At 35.9% G+C, this 24902-nt stretch overlaps 1 protein-coding gene across 1 annotated transcript in view; it reads left to right on the top strand.

Moving 5' to 3' along the window:
• The window catches only part of Cubn (Cubilin), a 2223842-nt gene that overhangs the window by 1141772 nt on the left and 1057168 nt on the right, over positions 1-24902 (top strand). Inside the window, exons 37-38 of the mRNA XM_090396294.1 lie at positions 8371-8503; positions 21755-21954. Of these exons, the coding sequence (XP_090252420.1) occupies positions 8371-8503; positions 21755-21954 (333 nt within the window). The remainder of the gene's footprint in view (positions 1-8370; positions 8504-21754; positions 21955-24902) is intronic.

Consider the following 24902-nt stretch of genomic DNA (forward strand, 5'->3'; position numbering starts at 1 on the left):
GATTGTTGGAATAAGTGAGACATGGTTAGATGAGGACGACATCCTGACAGGAATAGAGATGGAAAGGTATGATGTGTTTCGTGAGGATAGAAGGGATAAAAAGGGAGGGGGAGTGCTATTGATGATAGAGAAAGAGTTATGTCCATACAAGGTAGAGATGCAAGAGGGAAATAGGGCCAGTGGTTTTGAGGCAGTATGGTGTGAGATAGAGGTGAATAGAATCAAATACTTGGTGGGATGTTGTTATAGACCTGGTAATGTGGATGGTGGTGATAGTGAAATGTATAGTCAAATAAGCCAAGCAAATAAGAAAAGGGTGATCATTATGGGTGATTTTAATTATGGCAATATAGACTGGATTGAAGAGATAGCGACTGGAAGTAAAGAAAATGAGTTTCTTGAGTTTTTGAGGGATAACTACCTCAGACAGTATGTAACAGAGGGCACACGAGGATTAAGGGTCTTGGATTTGGTCATCTCATCGGAGGATGTAATTATAAATGCGGTGTCAAATCATCCACCAATTGGCGAAAGTGACCATGAGGTGATTACCTGGGTGGTTGCCAGCAGTGCAAGGACCCCTGTGAAAAAAGGGTATATGTGGAACTACAAGGGGGGTGATTATGAAGAGCTCAGGAGACAGCTTGCAGATGTAGCATGGAATGAGGAGTTAGCTGGAAAAGAGATCAATGCAACTTGGGGGATTTTCAAAAACTATTTAGTAGATGCAATGTCTAAATGTATTTGAAGCATGAGAAGGTTAAATAAGGTAGGTGTGAGATGGATGAATAAAGAGATTAAGCATGCGATACAGAGAAAAAGGGCATTGTGGAGGCATAAGAGAATTGGAAGTAGCCAATTTCATGAGGTCTACAAAGACCAGGCAAGGAGGGTGACTTGGTTGGTGAGAGTAGATAAAGAGAGGTATGAACAGCAGTTAGCTAATGAAGCCAAAAAGAATCCTAGGGAGTTATTTCGATATGTAGCCAGCAAAAGAAAAAATGATTATGGAAGGATGACATTGATTGGAGGAAATGGTATAAAGACAGCTGTTGCAGAATGTGTTGTGGAGATACTTAATGAGCAATTCATAAAGATCTTTCAATCTTGTGAATGTGACTTCATGGAGAGATTAAGAGCAGTTGATGATGGGGAGGAGGGACTGACTGTAAGTGAGCAAGAGGTGTTTGGGGAGTTGAGTAAACTAAATGTAAATAAGGCTGTGGGACTTGATAATATATCACCACGTATTCTGAAGGAGTGTGCCAGAGAGTTGACACCTGCCTTGACATATTTTTTTAATACGAGTCTTGCACTTGGTCAAGTTCCTAAAGAGTGGAAGGAGGGCAAGATTGTGCCACTTCATAAAGGAGGTGATCGAACTCAAGCATCAAACTATAGGCCTATCTGTGTGTCAGGTGTTGTGGTTAAGTTGTTGGAGAAGCTTGTGAGAACTAGGATCCAGAGTTGGGTTGACAACAATGGTATAATCTTTGATGGACAGCATGGATTTGCTAAAGGGAGGTCATGTTTTAGTAATCTACTTACTTATTACAATAAAGTGACTGCTTCCTTGGACAGAGGAGAAGGATACACAGTAATATACTTGGATTTCGCAAAGGCTTTTGATAGAGTACCTCATGATAAGTTGACAGTCAAACTAGAGCAGATGGGGTTGGATATTAGATTAGTGCATTGGATTGGAGTCTGGCTATCTGATAGGTATCAACAAGTTGTGTATGGGGGTGCAATATCCAGGAAAAGGAAAGTCACTAGTGGAGTGCCTCAGGGGTCTGTTTTAGGGCCATTACTATTTAACTTATATATTAATGATATTGGTGAAGATTTGGATGGAGATATTCAGTTGTTTGCAGATGATGCAAAGTTGGGACGAACCATAAAGAGTAGTGAAGATTTTGTGGCCTTGCAAGAAGACTTGAATAAATTGAGTGATTGGGCAAGCAAATGGGGATGTGAGTTCAATGTTGCAAAATGTAAAGTTTTAAAATTTGGAAAACAAAGATGGGATGCAGAATTTATGCTTGGTGAGAATATATTGTTGGAAGTAGAGGAAATAAGAGATCTGGGGGTGATAGTGGATAAGGATCTAAAATTTAGGGGACACATCGCCAAAATTGTGAAGACAACACAAAGACTTCTGGGAATAATGCGGAGGACACTGACATGTAGAAGTAGGGAGATACTTGTTCCAATGTATAAGGCTTTGATTAGGCCACACTTGGACTATTGTGCCCAGATTTGGTCACCGGGTTTTCAGAAGGATGAAGAGATGTTGGAAAGGGTCCAAAGGCGACTGACTAAGGTAGTTTCTGACCTCTGGAATGTTGAGTATGAGGAAAGATTGAAAAGATGTAATTTGCAGAGTCTCGTGGAGAGAAGGAAGAGGGGAGATATGATAGAGACCTACAAGTTGGTAAGGGGTTGTTATAGGATCAATGGTGGAGAAGTTCTACAGAGAATAGTGGGAGATCAGGGGAGAACCAGAGGTCATCCCTGGAAACTGTATAAGGAGGGTGTGAGTAAGGGAGTGAGAGGCAGGTTTTTTTCGTGCAGAGTTGTGAGTGATTGGAATGCCTTGCCTGAGAGCGTGGTGTCTGCAAGTAGTTTGAATGTGTTTAAGACACGGTATGATGAGATGTGTGTGTAAGATAAAAGGACCTCCTAGATGAGTCTTTGACTCCATGAGGTCTTGTTTAATAATAATAATAATAATAATAATCTTCTTTTACAGTAATACTGTTTAGATGTCACCATTTATCCATGTATTATTGTGTGTATATCTCCTTGTTTGTGTACGCTTTGTTGCTTTTTTTTTTTTGGTATATTTCTCTGAACATTAGTTGGAAGTTCTTGTATAAAGTTACGGGGTCATTTATTTCAAGTAAGCAATTGCAGTCTGTATATTTTATAAAGTTGTTGATAATGCTTTTTAATATGATGGAGTTTTGCAATGTTGTGGGGAGGAAGAAGTGGCATAATGAAACGAAGCTGAGACAAAGCAGTGATTGCCACTTTTGGTGTTAATTATGATGAGGTATATGTAATAATGGGAGCCCATATGTTGATATTGTCAATGCGTGATTGTGTTAGTGAAATCTTGAGTATTTCTCTCTTGTTGGGGAGTTTATGGTAGGCTTTATGTTGTACTGACTTAGTATATCAAGGTATGTGTTAGTAGTTGAAGAAGTGTGATCAAGAGTATTTATGTTAATATCTCTTATTACGAATGAGCTGATGTGTTGTATGGTGTTCATTGCTGCTTAGCCATGATTCTAATTCATGCAGTATGCTGAGTGAATTATTATTTGTGTGTTTCCGCATGTTCGAAATGAGAGTGTTTTTTGCTCACACTGTATTTTTCTTTGATAAATGCCACAATGCTGCCAACTCTTTTGTTTGGTCTATATAAGTTGTAGTTTGTAATTATTAATGTTATATGCATTTGTTTCTGTGTTGTTTATGGCAACTTTGGTCAGTATTGGTACACTTTTATACGTTAATACTTTGGTCAGTATTAGTATGTTTGTCAAGGTGTAGTTGAGCAGTGTTATCAATGTAAGCCAGTGTTTCTTTATACTTCTTATAGAGTTATAACTTGTATGATAGTGAAGTCAGTATTGGTGGAAATGTTGTCTGTCCATTTTTTCAAAGAGTCAAAGACCTTGAAGTTTATATTTTCTGAATGAGTATGTGTTCCTAGATTTGAGATCTCTGTGATATAGTTTTTAAGGTAATTTTAAATACTGTTCTTAAGTATAGTTTCTGGCAAAATTCCCATGTTACTATTAAACACTTAATATAATTACGGCTATAATAGCCTGTTTTTGTTTAGGAGTGTCCCTTATTTTAATACATTGGCTAACATTACTCATAAAAGGGTTATATTTAAGGCATTATGAGTGAGTATAGAAGGCAATATGGCAGAATAAAAGAGATGGAAAAAATTTTGTACATACCTTGTTTTTGGTTCTATGATGCCTTCCAATTCCAAGATCTCGCTGAAAGTTGTTTATAAACAGGGGGGGGACATGGGGGTGCGTTTTGACGCAGGAAATAAGATTGGAAACCTGGGTTACTATTAATAATATATATATAAAATATATATATATATATATATATATTATTTTGTTTATGCCACATTTTTTGTGGGAGGAGGGGGGGAAACGAAGAGGAAGAATATCCTTATGTGGAAACTGGGACAGGGGTTAACTTTGGACGTCGTCTGACTGTCATCGGAACCTTGTGGGAATGAGTGTAGGGCTATGTCAAGGCTGCAAGTTGCATCTGCCAAATTAGGGCATTTGTGGTCGTTACATGGCCGGAGGTGTGGCTTAATTTGTAAGATCTGGATCATCCACCATTTGGAAATTAGGTAGGGGCAGTGGACGTTGATTGAATTTCCATCGCATTCTATGGCAATAGTTTCGGATATTCTAAGCATTGTTTCTGCAACCGATTTGGGGGATATGGTTTAGTTCAAGGGCATGAACTGCAATTTCTGTCTTCCCTGTACTCTGTGTTCTGTTTTTCTTTTTGATGTTGCGATGTTTTTTGTGTTCAAATATTCTGGAATGGGAATATTGCAATCCCTGAAGTGCTCTTGTAGTCTAGTCCATAAAGACCTAATTGTAGAGCTGGTGTAGGTGACGTCATAGTCTTTTTGACAAGGAAATTTGTAGACTACGTTGTGGTGTTCGAATATTTCTTTGTGAGTGAGAGATTTAGTAGGTTTTAGGAGAGTTGCTAATTTTTGGTTCATGGTGAATGCTAGCTTATAGTCCGTGTGTTTGAAAATGTATTTGTAGGCTTTGTATGTGTTTTGGATCTATGGCAATTTGATGACCATACATGTCGGGAAGTCTGTTTTGGTAGTATTATTGTTAAGACGGGATTTTACCGTATTGTTCGCGTAATTTATTAGATGTATGGAGTAGTTGTGATTTTTAAAAACCTGTGTTAAATACTTTAGTTCTGTGTTAAGATAATCGCTGTTGGTTGAGAATTTGTAAGCATTGATAAATTGTGATAGGATGACTGAATTTTTGATGGAATATGGGTGGTATGAATTGAAATGGAGGTAGTTTCCGATTTGTGTGGGTTTGTGTAATATCTTCGTAGCTGTCCTGTTATGGCTTCTGATTAAAGTCAGGTTTAAGAAATTGATGGATTTGTTCTGTTCTGTTTTTATATATAACATATAAGGAGTTGTTGAATTTAAAGAAGTTGGCAGATATTATGAGTTTGATCAAGTTAATGATGTCATTCGATGTTAATTTTGTGCATGTGTGTAGGGTGTGGTCTTCAGTGAGAAGTGTGTGTATGATGTCTAATGTTCTAGGGACATCCACATTGGTGTATAAGTTGCACCTAGTGAGGTGAGGATGTAATCATGGGATGGAGTAGTGTTATTTATTTTCCAGAATAAGTCGTCCATATTTTTGATCATATAGAAAGACGTTGTGAGTAGTGGTTTGATGAGTTTGGCAACAAATTTAGATAAAGGAGCTGTGATGGTGTTCTTGTAGGAGACTATGGGTCGTATCGGATAACCGTCTTTGTGGGTTTTGATGTTCCCGAACATAAGGGGGGGGTGCATGTAATACGGGGGGGGGTTGTGGTTTTATCTATTTTGTTTTGACTTTTTAAGGTGTGTAGGGTGCTGTTTATTTGTTTTATGAGGTCGGGGATAGGATCATTGTGGATTTTTTGGTAGGTGTGTTGGTTGTTTAAGACGGCCATTATTTTGTTATGGTAATCAGTTTTGTTGATGATGACTACAGTGTCTCCTTTGTCAGTTTTTGTGATCATGATATCTGGGTTCTTCTTTAAGGATAAAAGGGCTCTTTGTAAGTTGGGAGTAATGTTGGGTTTTACTATTATTTTGCTATATATAATGTTTATTTTTTGGAACACAATTTTGGAATTGTGTCTCTGTTTGGGTCATTTTCAAGTTTCGCTTGGATTTCGATGATGATGTCTTTTTTCGGTACGTATTTAGGGGATATCGCGAAGTTTAGTCCTTTGTTTAGGATGGTGATTTCATCAGGTGTGAGGATGTGGTGTTACAGATTTTTGATGGAGTTGTCATGTGTGAGTCGTGAGGCGGTGGTGTCTGAAAGATTAGGAACAGTATGTGTTATGTATTTTGTGCCTGTTAAGGCATACCATTTTTTTGTGTGTTGAGCTTCAGTTAACAGCGCGTAGTCATTGATGTGTGTATTTGGGTACTTTCAGAGAAAACTGCCCATTCATTTGGGGTCAATAAGGTTTTCAGTCTACGTTTTGTATTGTGGATTTATGAATAAGCTTGATTTTTCTTTCTGAATCTGTCATGTATGGCCTGCTTTATGAGTGCACGTGAAGGTCGGTAGCAAATTTTTTTATTCCCGGAAATGGAGCGGTTACCGAGCACTGTAGCAAAGTTTGGCCTGATGTTGTGATGTAGGCAATTCTTGAGGAATGTTATGTGCATTTTTTGCACAGTGTATGTGAGGATGGTTTTCTGGTAGGTTACTTTTGTGAAGGTTATACATTCGTTGAAAGTATGACGTGAGCCCATGACATAGCCTAGTGTTTGGAGCGAGTGCTAAAACAATCTTATTATTAAAGTGTATTTTGTGTCACGGAGGGGGAAGAAGGGGGTGGTGGTATGAGTAGAGAGCCAATGGTTGCAGGGTTTTATTGTTACAAACAAACACAATAAAAATTAAGTATAGTTTCTGGGAAAATTTCCATGTTATTCCTTTTAAACACTATTAATATAATTACGGCTATTATAGCCTGCTTTTGTTTAGGAGTGTCCCTTATGTATTAAATATATATATTAAAATAAGGGACACTCCTAAACAAAAACAGGCTATAATAGCCATAATTATATTAATCCCTTAAGGATATGGAGCATTAATGTTTTATACTAGCAGGCTGTGTAGGGTCGGATTCTCTTGCAATTATACAAACTCGATTGTTTTCATTCTGTCTCCTAAATATCTGTGAATCCTTAGTTCTCGGGAACTTGTAGATTTTCTCTGTTTTTGTTTTCCTTGCTTGGTTTAAAATATTTTTAAAGTATGGAGGCCAATGTTCAGATATGTAGATTGGTTTTGTCAGTTAGAATCGATGTTGTTGGCCTTGTTTTCTTGCTTGGTGCAGGAATGCTGTTTCTTGGACTTCTGCTGATAAAATGAGCGATGATTGTGGCGGTCTCTTGGTTGACGATGACCGATTGGCACCAAAATTGGAATGCCAATTTTGGTGCCAACCAGTTGCACTATGTTGCTTAAGTCTTGTCTTTTCTTTTGGTATTCCCTCTATTTGAATTTTTTTTCATTCTTTTTTGTAGTATGTGCTTGATTTGCCATTTCAGGTTTTTACCTCTTTCCATAATTCGCCATTTTCATGCTAGAGGTTTCTTGTGTTTCTCTTGTTACCTTTAATTTCATCTTTATGTCTTGCGAAGTTCCTAAGGTTTCTCCAAAAAGTTACGTTATTGTACTGTATGTAATGTTCATAATCCTCACATTTTTTGTTAATTTGTTCCATGTGTGTATTTAGTTAGTCTTTACCCATGAGTTTGAATGAATCTAAGTCATCAGTAATTTTAAGATCAAGAGCGGACTTACCTTGATGTGCATTGTTACTTTTGTTTAGTGTCTGTTCTTTGTTCTTCATTTTTTCACAGCATTGTAGACTGCACCATTCAGTCCTTTTTGCAGCTCCTTTTGCTTTCCATGTGCTTTCTGAGATCCCAGAGCATTGGTAGTGTTTTCTTTGACCACATCCAGACCAGTGGGCCCCCCCCCCCCCCCCCTTCATCTCTTAATAGCTTATTGCACTTGTAACAGCTCATTGCTTGGTAACCTTTGATATCTTGGTGACCTTTGGACTTTTTGCCTTTTATCAACTGCAGTGCGACTTTAAAATGGTGACATCCTCTGTTCTTTGCTGGTTGGTGATAACAGTTCACTCTATCTATGACTTTCAGCTCACAAAATTTGAATATTACTTAGCCAATTTCAATGAATTAAACATTCCTGTCTTCAGCATAACAAGTAGAATTAAATATCCACACTTTCATAAAAACATCAATTAAAACCACTTTAAAACTATAAAAACTGGAGCAGCAATAACAGCCTATGTCCATCTGTTTGCCTACACAATGTCCTCTGTGTAATAATAAATAAATAATAATAATAATTCCTTACAGGCTGTCTGAGATTCTACTTTCTGTTATCCAGTTTTGAACCTTAAGCAACTTCCTTAAATGTCAAATAGTTTTTTTTTTTTCACCCTCCTTATGCATTTCATTTTTTTTTTTTCATCATTATTTATTTATTTATATGTTTATTTTAGGCTGTGGCGGAGAATATACTTCTGAGAGTGGATCATTTAATAGTCCTGATTTTCCTGATAGCTATCCACTTGATATTGAATGTGTTTGGATTATCAAAGCTGCTCCAGGCAATAAAGTCCAGATATCTTTCAGGTACTGTATTTAAAATATTTTCTTAAGAAATAAATGTTTTTTCTTGTAGACATTTCTTTCCTTTCTCAGTTCTCATCATTCATTGTTTAGTATTATTCATTCATAGTTGCGATTTCCAGTAACATATTTGTATTGCAATTTCCAATAGTATATTTCTATAATAGAGAACTCTAATAAAGAACCTCACCAATATCTAAGGCTCTTGACAGGAGTGCTCAGTGCTCTGTTATGATATAATCAGAATATTATGAAGTAAATGCTGGTTTTTACAATTTTTACTGTGTTTACAGTTTCTGAAAATACAGAAACCTATATGTTGCTCTTTTCCTCCACCTATGACATAGATTACCAAGGCATATCACCTCCTAGCACATCAGATACTGATCACCATATACCTCTTGTGGTTTTCCTGCAGAAAAACAACAACAAAAAAAAAAAAAAAAAACCTAAGAATATAAAGCAACTTGAACACCAAACGTCTTCTGATCATAATGACATCTGTCCAGTGTACTCAAATGCTAACATTATTATTATTATTTAATAATAATGATTAGTTCATTATTCCATGGAGTCAGGGACTAATCAAAAGAGGCCACATATCATGTGCATTACTTCTCATTCCTTTTCTTAAAAATTCATTCACGCTATTAACTGCACTCACCACCACTAAATGGAGTCAGCTTTAATCATTCTTCACTTTATCAGAAAAAATCTAACTTTCACTCCTTCCTTGCATTCATCAATTCTCAGCTTTCATGGATTCTACTTGACCTCTTCTTGCCCTCAATAAAATGAAAATTCCATGCATTATTATTATTATTATTATTATTATTATTATTGTATGGGCACCTCCATGGATTCCAAAGACCATTACTTGTGGCATACTATCCACACAATCTATCATTGATTTCGTTGCATAAATTATGGAAACAACTGCTGTGTTAGAGAAAAATTTCTGTTTAATATCAATCAAAATAATCACTTGACATTTTGACCTTCACTTTAAAGTCCCCATCTGGAGTGTACATATATATATATACAAAGAAACAAGCTGCACTACAATGTATACAGTATGCTACTGTTACATTGATTTGGTCAACTGTTAAAACTACTTGCATCACTTCTGGTTAAACAAAAAAATACTACATCATTGCTAGAGTCCTGTTAATATTATTATATATTTGATTACAAAAATAAATTAAGCTAGAGAGTAACATGTTAACAAAATTACTCATATATGTTAAATCAAACAGTATGGATGATGGCCAATAAAAGCTGAAATAATTGTTTAGAGTTCTAAACTCAGGGTTTGCAGGAAAACTTGAAGAACTAAGCAGATTAAATGTGTGCCATCCAAATTCTTGGGATTTTTATGCTACGATTATTGTTAAGGTTCGAACGGTTAATCAAAATTTCACAGGCTTCTTTAAAGAATCCTGTGAAATTTTGATTTTGTCCGATTATCTTTTGCCCATATTCACAGCCTATTTAAATCATCCGGCATACTCTCCATCACCCAGATTAACTATTACTGTACCTAATTTTGCATCATCAGCAAACAGTTGAATATATCCTTTCAGATTATTTCCTATATTATCATCATCATCAAATTCCTGCCATTTACCTTCAAGGGGTGTACAGGATATGATAGTACTACATGAAAAATTTACATCATTACTAACTTCCTATCTACAATTTTCCTCCAAATCAGTCTGTTACTTGTTAAGATGCGAATATTATCACATCTTATATTTCTATCATCTAAGGCAGGTGTGTCAAACTGGCAGCCCCCAAAGCAATTTCGTGCGGGCCCCCGATGCCTAAAGGAAAGATTTTAAAAAAAGGATGATTGCTTTTTATAATAAGACAGTTACTCGAATATAACTCACCCTCCCATATGACTCACACCCCTGTACCCTGATTTTACTTTATGAAACAAGAAATTAAAAAGTTTTGCATGTACTGTACATCGCACACGAAAATAAAATTCAACCACTTTCACGTCAGAACAATAACTCGCTCCCTGTGATAAACAATATGCCTTTCCCAATGGCAATTAGAGACAACCGGCATAAAAACAGCACTAACTAATGAATCACATGTCCCCCTCCCACATTAACCATGCTGTTTAGACTTAAGCAAAACCATATGTTTCACCTGCAAACAGAGTATCTAATTAATATCTATTATTTTTAGTTAGATGTGTGTGAGTGTCCCACTAACTCGAACACAAAGCTGCAATAAAATTTGTAAATGTGTTAAAACTAAGACATATAGAGTGAATGTTGTTGAGACAGTTTCAGATATTATGGAATTTGGCTGAAGAGAATTAGCGTTTCAGCTCAAAAAAGTCGGTTTGACTTTGTGTTTTGGTAATGTGATCTTTGGTTAATACCACGCCAATCATATCCACATCTTCATAGCTGTTCTATCTCTATTGACCTACCATTGCTGCCTTTTTCATTTCTGCTTTTACTTTTCAGACATTCGTGTGGGGTGTTCATTACGTATCTAAAATCTTGTAAGTTACTTGTAATTTTTACTTGGAATAATGGGAAAGATGATGACACTATTTGGATAAATGGCTTTGACAATGCATACAAGGAAACCGCTCTCGAGGCCAGAAGTAGCTATAACAAAGAAGAGATTCTTGGTAAGTCAATCAAAATGGAATAGTTAATATAAGGCATCAAGATAGGGTTGGAGCTAATTGGGGTCTTAAATTCATGTACACTAATGCTAAGAGTATCAGGAACAAGAAGGAAGAGTTTTTGGCCATGGTTGGCACTTCCAAACCACAGGTTATTGGCATTAGTGAAACATGGCTGACTGTAGATGACATAGCTAGTGGGATTGAATGTGATGGGTATAGTGTGTTCAGGAATGATAGGGAGAATAAAATGGGGGGAGGAGTATTGTTGATGATAGCTGATGAGCTGCAGCCAAGGAGAATAGAAGTTGAATTGCATGATAGAGAAAAGAACATATTTGAGGCCATTTGGTGTGAGATTGTGGCTGGCAGAACTAAATATACAATTGGGTGCAAACCAGGTGATGGTGGAGATAGTATGCACAAGCAAATAGAAGAAATGAGTGGAAGGAGGGTAATTATTATGGGAGATTTCAACTATGGTTGCATTGATTGCAGTGAGGAGAGAACACATGGGAGGAAGGAATTGGATTTTATGTGGTTATTAAGGGATAACTATCTGCGACAGCATTTAATGGAAAATACTAGGGGTCAGAGAGGGCCTGACCTAGTAATTACATCTGAGGATTTGACTGTAACAAATATGACCACATTGCCACCAATTGGTGAGAGTGATCATAGGGTCTTGACTTGGGAGGTGGCTAAAGGTGTGGAATTTAAAATTAAGACGGGTACATGTGGAATTATCGGGCTGGAAAGTATGATAAGCTTAGGAGTTTGATTGGTTCAGTGCCATGGCATGTACAACTGCAAGGACTAGACGTTGACAGTGCATGGGAGACAGTCAAGAAGTGTTTGCATGAAGCAATGTCTGACTGTATCCCTAGAGTTCGAATAATAAATCAAGTAGGGGTTAAATGGATTAATAACACCATTAAGCTTGAGCTGCAAAAAAAGAAACAACTATGGAGGGAATTTAAGAGAAAGGTAACCGGCAGGCACATGAACGGTATAAAGTGCAGGCCAGAAGGGTAACGAGTGTGGTAAGAAAAGCAAAAAAGGATTACGAAAGAACATTGGCCATGCAGGCTAAAGGTAATCCTAAACAGTTTTTTCGATATGTTGCAAGTAAAAGGAAAAATGTATATGGCAGAATGATTTTAAAGAATGCCGATGGTAGGGAGGTAACTGAATCAGTTGATATAGTTGAGTTACTGAGTGAGCACTTTGCAAGAATATATCATCCAGGTGGTAACATTGCAGAAACGAATGAACCAGAAGATTATACAGGAATTGTGGTGAATGAAGTGGAGTTGAGTAGTCTATTGCATAACCTCAATGTCAATACATCTGTGGGATTGGATGGTATACCAGCTCATGTCGTACGAGAATCGGCTAAAGAATTGTCAGTACCCTTGACCATTTTGTTTAATTAGAGTCTCAGGTCTGGGTTAGTCCCGGGGGGGGGGGGGGGAATAATTTCACTGCATAAAGGTGGTCCCAAGACTGCTGTTGTAAATTACCGACCGATTAGCATATCAGGAATCATTGTCAAGGTCTTAGAGAAATTAGTCAAGGAAAGAATACAGGATTGGATAGATGAAAATGGGATATTGTATGGGGGACAACATGGTTTTGTGAATGATAGATCATGCCTCAGTAACTTGCTCATGTTTTATAACACAATGACGGCTGAACTGGATAAGAGTAATGGCTTTACAGTGATTCTACTGGACCTTGCCAAGGCCTTTGACAGGATACCACATGGAACCCTAATCAGTAAACTGGAGCAGATGGGATTGGATATAGGGTTGGTGAGATGGATAGGAGGGTGGTTGATGGAGAGATACCAGGGAGTGGTTTATTCAGGAGTGGAGTCTAAAAGATGGCTTGTGACTAGTGGTGTGCCGTAGGTCTCTGTTCTTGGACCACTACTTTTCAATTTGTTCATCAATGATATAGGTAAGGATCTGAGAGGAAGTGGTCACTTGTTTGCTGATGATGCAACGTTGGACAGAGCAATTGTGAGTACACAGGATGTCAAAATTTTACAGAATGATTTGGATAGTTTGGAGGACTGGGCTAGGAAAAATGGATGTCAATTTAATGTGGCAAAGTGTAAGGTTATGCACTTTGGGGTGAAAAGAATAGCAGCAGTATATCACATTGGTGGAACCGTACTCCAGGAGATTGATGAGGCCAGAGATTTGGGAGTGTTGGTGGATAGGGAATTGAAGTTTAGGGGGCACATTGCAGAAGTGGTAAAATCAGCTCATCAAATCACTTGGCTTCTGAAAAATACTTTAACATGAAGAGACAAACAAGTTGTTGATCCTCTGTATCGAGCCTTGATAAGACCTCATCTGGACTACTGTGCCTAGTTATGGGCACTAGGATTTCTTCGTGATGGGGAGGAAGTGGAGAGGATCCAGAGACAAGTGACTAAGATGATAGCAGGTCTGTTGAATGAACCTTATGAGAATAGGTTGAAGATTTGTGGGTTACAGAAATTGGTCGATAGGCAGAAGAGGGGTTATATGATTGAGACATTCAAATTACTATAGGGTTTCTGTAAGATTAATCCAGAAGATATTTTTGAAAATAGGACTGGTGGTGGGAGGACTAGGGGCCATGCATGGAAGCTGATTGAAAATTTGGTTGACAAGGGTGTTAGAGCTTGGTTTTTTACTTGGAGAGTGGTGAATGAGTGGAATAAGCTGCCGGAGTCTGTTGTGGGTGCTACGACCGTGAATGAGTTCAAAGCAAGGTATGATAGATACTGTGTGAATGTCGAATAGTTGTTCTTGATATGATGTTAGGGCCTTCCTCGATGAGTCTGTCAACTCCTTGGAGTTGCCTGGAATAATAATAATAGTAAGTCATACCCATTTTCATTTTTTTTCTGAAAACTTTAGTTTCTAAAAATCCCTGCATATATCTCACATCATGATTTTTTAGCTTTAATTTTGGGGAAAAAAAGTGTGAGTTATATTCGAGTAAATATGGTAACGATTTATTCATTTTCATACGACATTTATAGTTACAATATGGATGCAACGACCTGCTATAATATAATTGCAGTAATAAAAATTTATATAGCAATTTCAATGTTAGATCTAATCCTAATCAGTCGTAAACTATATTTATGCTTTCATTGTTAATTTACAGCAAGCTGCTTGCATCATACTGAAAAAGTTTAATTCTGTTGGCTACCAGCTGTTCACGTGACATGCAGCTTTTTACACTCATGGGAATTCAGCTATGAGTTCATAATTGCCTACTGTCAATCAGTGATTCTTGAAGTTAGTGCCCCGAACACGATTCAACAACAATCTAGCAGTGAGAGAATCCCTTTTATTATTATTTTTTATTTTTATTTGCAATAGTATCGTGCACTGGTCTACAGTTTTGTGCTGTTTTATTCAAACATTTTTATAAAAAATTGTCATCATCATCATCATGCATATCAAGGATTTAAGCCTAGCATCGTTTAAGAGGATGTCCTGGTTTTCTTTTTCCTAATGGCTTGTACTTTAAGGCTTGTTTTGGTAATCTTTCTGTTTTCATTCTTTGAACGTGTTCCATCCATTTATGTTTAAATTTTTTAATTTTTTCTATTACTGATTCTTGTTTAATTCTTTCATAATTTCTTCGTTTCTTTTGTTATCAAATAGGGTATACTTTGCAGTTTTTCTCATGAACTTCATTTCTGCTGTTGTCAATCTTTGTTTGTCTTTTTGTTTTATTGTCCAGATTTTGCTTCCATACATTAAGACTGGTAGAGCTAATTTATTGTATACTTTTAGTCTGGTTGGTTTTTGAACTATGTTTGGTTTAAATATAGAGTTAATTACACTTGTTATTTTTAAATATTTTGCAATTTTTACATTTATATCTTTTTCTTTTTCATATGTGATCATATATCCTAGGTAGTTAAATGAATTCACCTGTTCTAAGATCTTGTTATCTATTACTATTTTAGTTCTTGCTGGATCTTGAACTTTAAAGGCCATATTTTTTTTTGATTTTTCTGTTGATATTATCATACCATAATCTTTGGATATCTCATTTAGATTTAAAATAGCTTTCTGTAGTTTATCTTCAGAATTTTTAATTATTATTTGGTCGTCGGCAAAGAGGAGAGTGTTTAAGTTTACTGTAGAAGAAAGTTTAATTCCTAATGTAAATTTTTATTCCATTTTATTATTATTTCATTTAAGTAGATATTAAAAGGAGCTGCTGAGAGGGGACATCCCTGTCATACCCCTTGGTTTATCTCTCTTGTATATGATAGCTCATGATTTAATCTTATTTGTATTTGATTATTTTCATATATACTTGTGATAGCTTTTAGGATATTATTTGGTTTTGTCTTTCTTTTAATATGTTAAATAATATGCTTCTTTTAGCTTTGTCAAATACTTTTTCAAAGTTAATAAATGCAATATGTGTTTCTAAATTGTATTCTCTTCTTTTCTCTATCATTAATTTTAGGCAAAAAGCCGGGTCTATACATGATCGTCCTTTTCTGAATCCATTCTGTACTTCTAAAATAAAGTTTTCGGAATATTTCATTAGTTTGCTATTTAAGATTCTGCTATATATTTTGTAACAGGAATTTACTATACTGATACCTCTATAGTTTTTTAGGATCATCTCTCTATTACGTTTTTTAAAGATAGGAATCACAATTGCTTTTTTCTATTCTATTGGGGGGATACCAGTTGAATAAATTTTATTTAAAAATAATAAGAGTCTTTCTTTGAATCTAGTTCCTGCATATTTATATAGTTCTGAACCTAGTTTATCTTCTCCATGTGATTTTCCGTTTCTTGTTTCTTTCAGGCTGATTTCTAATTCTTCTTTAGTTATTTCCTTTTCGGAAATTTCAAGAAAAATGGGAATTAAATGACTTTTGCACTGCAACAAAGGACAAAATTGTGTGCATTATTTGTAACGAAACAGTTAGTGTCGCCAAAGAATATAATATAAAAAAGGCACTACGATAAAGTTCACAAAGAACAATATTCGCACTTTGAGGGTAAACAGAGAAGAAAAATTAAGAAATATGAGAATTCACTTCAAAGTCAACAACAAGTATTTTCAAATATTATGAGATAATGAATCAGCAGTGAGAGCCAGTTATGAAATCAGCTGTTTATTGGCGAAACATTCCAAACCTTTTAGTGATGGTTCCTTGGTTAAATGAACAAGAGAAATATACAAGAAAGTGATGATAATGGTAAAAAATGGAAGATTCTGAAGGAAAGCATAATTACTGCTACAGAATTACATTTAGTCAAAAAAGAAGAAGAAAGAGAGAAAAGAAAGAAACCATGGATGACAGACAATAGTTTGAAGAAAATAACACAAAGAAGAAAGTTAGTTAATAGTAAAACAGTGGAGAAAAAAAAGCAGTATAAAGAATTGAGTAGGAAGATACCAAGAGAGATAGGAAGGAAAAAGCAAGAGTGATTAGATGAAATAAGTAAAGATACAACAGCACAGGCAGAAAGAAAGGACATAAAGTGTTTATAAAAACATTAATATGATTTGAAGGGGATAAATTAACTGTGGAAAGGATACAAAGACGGATGACAAAGATGGTTTCAGTACTGTACAAGGATAGTTATGAGGATTGGCTGAGGGAATGTGTACTGCAGAGTTTGGTGGATTGAAGAAGGAGAGGTGATATGATTGAGACTTTTAAACTGTTGAGAGGTGGTTATAGGGTTGACACTGGGGAGTTCTTTCGCTTGGTTGAACAGCGGGAAGGAGCGATGACAAGAGGCCATTCCTGGAAGTTACGAAAGGAAACTGTGAGCAACAGGGTTAGGAGTGGTTTCTTTGCGTGGAGGGTGGTTGAACCGTGGAATGCATTGCCTGATGGAGTGGTGGGAGCGAGAACGGTCAATGAGTTTAAAGAGTGGTATGATAGACTTTGTGTTTTTTAGTGGGGGGGGTGACCTCCCCTCGATGAATCTTGACAGACTTTATGTTCTTAGGAAGGACCTCCCACAATGAGTCTTTTGACTCCATGGAGGCCTGAATAATAATAATAATGATGATGATGACAGGAAGGAGAAAGATGCAAAGGACTGGAGCAATCAAGAATGAAAGAGGTGAAATTCTGATATAAAAAGAGATGATATTAGAGGAATGGGAAGAATATGTAAGTAAACTTTATGAAGACAGGGAAAGAGGAGAAAAATCAAAGGAAAGAACATAGTTGGCAGAGAATCATGAGGGAGGAATTGAATCTAGCAATTCAAAATATGAAAGAAGGAAAATTGCCTGGAATCGATGGTATACAGATAGTGAAGTATGAAGAACATCTTATAAGGAATAAGAAGTGTTATGGCAAATTATTAACGGAATTTATGAAGGACAAGAATTACCAGAGGAGTTTAGAAGATCAATTTTTATCTCCATTCCAAAAAAGATGGAAGTTTCAGACTGTAATAATTTTAGAACGATAAGTCTTATAACTCACACAGCAAAAATTCTGGTACAAATAATTTTAGAGAGAATTAGGAATAAAATAGAAATTGAAATGAATGAAGAACAGTTTGGATTCAGAACCAACAGAGGAACTAGAGAGACTATAACTTGTGTAAGAATTATTGGGGAGAAAACACTAAACCATCGTGGAAAGTTGTTTTGGGGATTTCTAGATTTTGAAAAGGCATTTGATACAGTGAAAAATGAAAGGCTTTTTGACATTCTAGAAAATATTGATATTGACTCTTATGACTTGATAATTTTAATGAGATTATATTGGTCACAAATAGCATCAGTATGTGTAAATGGAGAGGAAACAGGAGAATTTCCGGTGGCGAGAGGAGTTAGACAAGGATGCAAGTTAAAGGGACTTGATTAAAGGGACATCAGACAAAGTAAACAGAGTAATACAAAAATACAACCTCAAAGCCACCTTTAAAACCCCTGCAGAATTAAAAAGCATACTCAACTCATCCAAAGACCCACTCGCCCCTCTGGCCCACCCTGGAGTATACTGTTTTCATTGCACCTGTAACATACCATATATAGGAGAAACTGAATGCACAATTCCTATCAAACAAAAAGAACATAAACGACACATTAAATATAATAATTATGGCGAAACTGACCTTTCTGATCATGCCCTGAACAACCTTACATAAAATTGATTGGAAAAGCACTAGTTGTCTACATCACATCAAAACATGGTATTAATGCAAATTTAAGGAAGCTTGTGAGATTATTATCAACCACCCTAATCTGAACAATAATGAAGGTCTAAAAATCCCATACATATGGAAGGCATATATTCAACCCACGGAACCTTCCTCTCTAAGAATAACTATAATCAGGTCTGCAGTAAATCCAGGATCCTAAATCATAAATAACAATTGTAATACTAAAATAGGACATCATTGTTACTGAAAGAAAATTATCTGTAAGAAAAAATGTTTATTCATGTTATCTTAAATTAAATCTAGCTTGATGTAATTTAATTTTTTTTTTCCCCCACTAGAGTCATGCCATTAGAATAACTTGTGATCAAATCATTGTTTCTCTAGCGTACAGTTTGTAATGTAACTCAGCTTGTCTTGTATATTTATGTATTCTCCAAATGATGATCTTGATATGAAGTTCGAAACATCAGGATGATAAAAAGAGTTAGTTATAACACGGTTGTAAAATCCATAATTTCGAAAATGAATGCTGATCACCATGTAACACTAAAAGAAAGGATACACAGGGCAAAATGGCAGCTATAGAATGAATGTTGTACTGTTTGCAATCAGTAACAGATGTCGCGGATTGGATCTCCAATGTTGAAGTACTTTTATTTGATGATATGCAATTTTCCAAACAAGATCCCTCCTTTTAGGTTATCCTTGGAACTTCAATAAGTTATGAAACAAAGTATTCTTGTCAGTACCCAGCTGTGGAAGTTTTCCACAAAAGAGATTTAACGTTTATTTATACCAAATTTTACTTTTTTTTTAATGGAAAGAATGTCAAAGCCAGAGTGTTGTAGCAGTGTTAGAGTTAAGCAGAGTGTGTTTTATTATTAAGGAACAATGTCAGCTAGATAAGTGGAGAAAGTAATTCCAAGTATAACAAGAGGTTCTCTCTCTCTCTCTTAGGGGTTAGTCCAAAAGGAATGCCACCAAGATCCCACTTTCCAAAAACTTTAATTTTGTTTTGTCTGCATTAGCAGTTGATCCACTGATCTTGCTGATTTTTTCCAAAATACAAAAAAAAAAAAAAGATGTATATGAAATCATTATCCTTCATAGTGCACACTATATCATTGGCATATGATTAATATCCTTCATAGTTGAAGGGAGTGTTATTCCTTATACAGCATGTGTATTGTCGACTTCCTGTAAGAAAGGTTCAAGAACCAATGCAAAAAAATATGGATTAAGAAGGCAACCTAGTTTGACCCCTTTTCAAATTTTGCCTGGGTCTAACAGGAAACATTAAATTAGAGGCAGGTATTTGAATTGGCATAGACTCCTTTAATAACAGATAACAGCTTTTTACCTACACCAGTTTGCTAGAGGATGTGAAAATGAAAGGGATGCCAGACATTATCAAATGTTTGAGTTAGGTCTGCTGATAGCACTGTCATCGACTTTTTCGTGTTAACTGAGTGTATTAGGTCACATAGCAGAAACAGATTACATTTTACTGCTCAGCCTGAAACTCCATACACCTGTGTTCTTTTAATTATGTATCTCATTGCCACTTTAACCTGCCATTGATAATGCAGAAAAATATCTTGTAGTCAGTATTAGATAGAGAAATAGGCCAGCTGCTGATCAAGGTGTGATCTCTATTAGGTTTTGGAATGAATGAAGATGGTATGACTTGCTACAAATTCAGTTGGTATGTGCCATGACCAGAGAAAATAATTAAATAGTATAACTAGAATGGGAAGAATAAAATCCCAGGCCTCACAGTAAAGTTCTATCTATAGACCATGAGGTCATGGGGAATTTTCTTGTCTGGCACATTCCTTATAGATTGTGGTAACTTCAGATTATGTAATAGGTCTGTCTTGGATATGAACAGAAAAGGCATTAGTGTTCCAAGAGTTATAATTTCCAACAGTACTATTGTCTTCAAACAGATTTTTGAAAGTAGTCAAGGATGTCTTGAGTGGTGGACATGCCTTCACCATTAACACAGATTTGACTGATTGTCCTTTCTTTGTGGAATTTAGTGAGTTGTCTATTGAAGAATTCTGCTGAAGAGCAATCTGCTAAGTGCTGTTGTATTTTTATTTAAAATTTTTTCTTCTAATTGTTTCTGCCTTTGCAATTCTATCTCTGTGCTAATGTTTCTAATGATGTTGCTCCATTCTATACTATTGCGTTTGTTATGTACGAGCAGGAAAGCCTGTTCCTTTCTCTATTCCATCATATTCTGTTTTACTGCTTGTTTGAATTTTAACCACATGTCCCAATTCTTCCAGGTGACATTATTCCAATTTGGACAGAGAGTCTGGAATTTGATTAAAAAGATCAATGGGAAATTTGGTGGAAGTCTACATAGTCCAGAACTGATCCCTACTTGTTCCATACAGTGGAACTTAAGTAGAACTTTTATTGAAATCTCATCAGTTGGAGCCTGACCATTGAAGTAATGTAGAAATCATATATATCCCATATACAAGTATTCAAAATGTGTCACGCTTTATTACTAAAATACACTGGATGAGAGCTAGTTGTTGCAAGTGATTTTACTTGGTTATACTATAAGTTAATTGTGCCAATAAATTATATTTTTGTTTCATCCTTTATTCAAGTGTAAGCAAAGTTTGCATGTGAAGTATCTTAATAACTGGGCTACTTCTATATAGAGGCTAATGACTTCACATTATGGGATACCTTAGTATCCCATAATGAAAAGGCACATACTCTTACATATCCAAGCAGTGACAGAGAAAAACCACTCAATACAACCACTCATGACAAGAAACAAACAAACCCAAACATTGTTAAATGTCATCTGTGGAACTAGACCCAGAAGAAATATTAAGGTCCTTATAAGGACTGGCTTAAAGGGGCAAAGCAAGAATGCTTTTCATCTTCCCTGTTATCTTTAGAGGACAGTGTAAGGATAAGGTATTATTGAGTTATATAAATAAAGTTCTGATCATGGCAGGAGGGTAACAGCAATAGCCGAGCCTCAGTTAGAACAACATTGACTACAGCATTGCCATCCATTACCCACCAAGGGTATAAATACTGAAATATTAAGGTTGAAGTAATGCAAAACTCGTATGTTAAACATATACAAGTAGTCAGAAAGTGTCGCACCTTATTGTTAAAATACTCTGGATTAGAGATAGTTGTTCAAAGTTTTTTGTTTGTTTATAGTAATAAATTAAAGATGCCAAGAAATTATATATATATATATATATATATATTTTTTTTTTTTTAAGAAATTATATCATTGCTTTAATCCTTTCTTTAAGTGTAAGAAACAATATTTGTGCATGATATCTTGAAAAAAAAAAAAATAATAATATATGTGTGTTTGTGTATGCTCTTTGATGTTCTTCATTCTTATATATAATTTTTATTTTAACTTAATTCTAGTCTGTTTCACTTAGAAACTAGTGATTACTGCAATAAGGACTATTTAGAAGTACGAGAAGATACAGCTGGTGGTACTTTAATTGGACGCTATTGTGGTGACACTGCACCACATAATATGACATCAATGAACAAAATGTGGATAAAATTTAAATCGGATTTAAGTTACACAGCTTCTGGATTTATGGCCCACTTTCAATTAGGTATGTGTTCATTTTTTCACTGATTTCTTCTTTTTCTACTTATTATTATTATACATAATCCTGATAATGTATAATACATATTATGTATAATACATAATGTATTATACATAATACATAGTCCCGATTAAACAAGCTGGTTTTAGAGAAAATTGTGGTTGCTGTGATCAAGTGCTCACTTTAACATCATACATAGAAGCTGGATTTCGGAAGCAAGAAAAAACATCAGCTGTCTTCTTAGACCTAACAGCAGCCTGTGATACAGAATGGTGTGAAGGTCTTATATACAAATTTCTTTGCATTGTCCCATGAAAACGGACTAGACACTTAATTTCCTCTATGCTCACTGAACGTTTCTTTCAAGTTATATTAGGAAATAAAATGTCTCAACAACGAAAACTTAATAATGGTCTTCCACAAGGGTTAGTATTGGCACCCTTACTTTATAACCTATACACATATGACTTGCCTGCTACCATCTGAAGCAAGTTCTGTTATGCTGATGATACTGTAATTGCCATTCAACACAGAAACATGAGTCATGCTGAAGGCTTACTTACAAAAGATCTGAAAACAATAGATGAATATTACAAAAAATGGAGGCTCCAGCTCAATCCAGACAAAACAGAAGTATCAAGCTTCCACCTTAATAATCACATGGCAGATGTCACCGTACATATCTTCTTTGAAGGATGTTTACTACGACACAATAAGTTTCCAAAGTACTTGGGCACGACCCTGGACTGCACGCTCTCTTACAAGCAACACCTAACAAACGTTTCTGCTAAGTTAAGAACCCGTAACAATATGATACAAAAACTAATAAGCACGACATGGGGAGCAACAGCTGATAATCTGCGAATTACAGCTCTTGGTCTAGTTTTCTCTGTTGCCGAATATTACTCACCAGTATGGCTAAATAGCACACATGTCAAACTTGTTGATAGCCAACTAAATAATACAGTGAGACCGAGATCTGGCACAATTAAATCAATACCCAAACAGTGGCTTCCAGCTCTTAATAACATTGTTCCAAATGTTATTAAATGTTATTAGGAGTATAAGAAATTCTTGGAGAACAAAGCCCTACCAATACATTTATATCTCCCAGACTTAAGTGTACGACGATTGAGATCAAGACATCCACCACTACAATTAGCCCAACTAATACTACTACAATCTAACTTTGACCTGAAGCAAAAGTGGCAAGAAGACAGACAGATGACATCACAAAATTTTCTCTTAATGAATTACAAGAAAATTTTAATGCTTGCTCACACCTCTCACAAAAATCCTGGACTCAACTTAATAGAATACAAACTGGTCATGGTGTATGTGCAGACATGCTTTTTAAATGGGGTAAATGACCATCCCCGCATTGTGATTGTGGAGCTCAGAGACAAACTGTGGAACACGTTGTGACTCAGAGCATATTCCGGAGACAAATTGGACTTTTTAAGTGCTACACTCGAAGATATGAACTATCTGACCAATATGGATGTAATCTTTTAATTTTATTGGTTTTTAAAATGACTTTTGACTTTTAATTTTATATGTTTTTAAAGTGACAGTGTATTGTACTGCATGTTTTGATATTCATGCCATATGAATAAATAAATAAATATAACCATGGTGAATTATATAAAAATTGAGACCCTTAAAATGAGATCCTTACTTGCAGAATGATTTGAATAGGATGGAATTGTAGGCATGGGAAAATGGGTGCCATTTCACTGTCAGTAAATGTAAAGTATGCACTTTAGTGCAATTAGACATCCAGTGTCGTATTATGTTATTATTATTATTATTATCCCATGACTTCATTGAGTCAATGACTCATCTGGGAGGTCTTTATATTACACACTCAAACTCCTTGCAGACACTACACTCTCAGGCAAGGCATTCCAATCATTCACAACTCTGCACGAAAAAAACCTGCCTCTCACTCCCCTACTCATACCCTCTTTATACAGTTTCCAGGGATGACCTCTGGTTCTCCCCTGATCTCCCACTATTCTCTGTAGAACTTCTTCACCATTGATCCTATAACAACCCCTTACCAACTTGTAGGTCTCTATCATATCTCCCCTCTTCCTCCTGTCCACCAGACTCTGCAAATTACATCTTCTCAATCTTTCCTCATACTCGACATTCCAGAGGTCAGAAACTACCTAAGTCAGTTGCCTTTGGACCCTTTCCAACATCTCTTCATCCTTCTGAAAACCCGGTGACCAAATCTGGGCACAATAGTCCATGTGTGGCCTAATCAAGCCTTATACAACGGAACAAGAATCTCCTTACTTCTACATGTCAGTGTTCTCCGCATCATTCCCAGAAGCCTTTTTGTAGTCTTCACAGTTTTGACAAAGTGTCCCCTAAATTTTAGATCCTTATCCGCTATCATCCCCAGATCTCTTATTTCCTCTACCTCCAAAAATATATTCGCACCAAGGATAAATTCTGCATCCTATCTTTGTTTTCCAAATTTTAAAACCTTACATTTTGGAACATTGAACTCACATCTTCATTTCTGTGCCCAATCACTCAATTTATTCAAGTCTTCTTGTAAGGCCACAACATCTTCACTACTCTTTATGGTTTGTCTCAACTTTGCATCATCTGCAAACAACTGAATATCTCCATCCAAATCTTCACCTATATCATTAATATACAAGTTAAATAGTAATGAACCAAAACCAGACCACTGAGGCACTCCACTAGTGACTTTCCTTTTCCTGGATATCACATCCACCTTACACAACTTGTTGATACTTATCAGATAGCCAGTCGTCAATCCAATGCACTAATCTAATATCCAACCCCATTTGCTCTAGTTTGACTGTGAACTTATCATGAGGTACTCTATCAAAAGCTTTTGTGAAATCCGAGTATATTACTGTGTATCCTTCTCCTCTATCCAAGGAAGCAGTCACTTTATTGTAATAAGTAAG

Source organism: Typopeltis vanoorti, chromosome 8 (assembly GCF_054136105.1).
Source record: "Typopeltis vanoorti isolate ZY-2024b chromosome 8, IOZ_Tvanoo_1.0, whole genome shotgun sequence".
Taxonomy (NCBI): domain Eukaryota; kingdom Metazoa; phylum Arthropoda; class Arachnida; order Uropygi; family Thelyphonidae; genus Typopeltis; species Typopeltis vanoorti.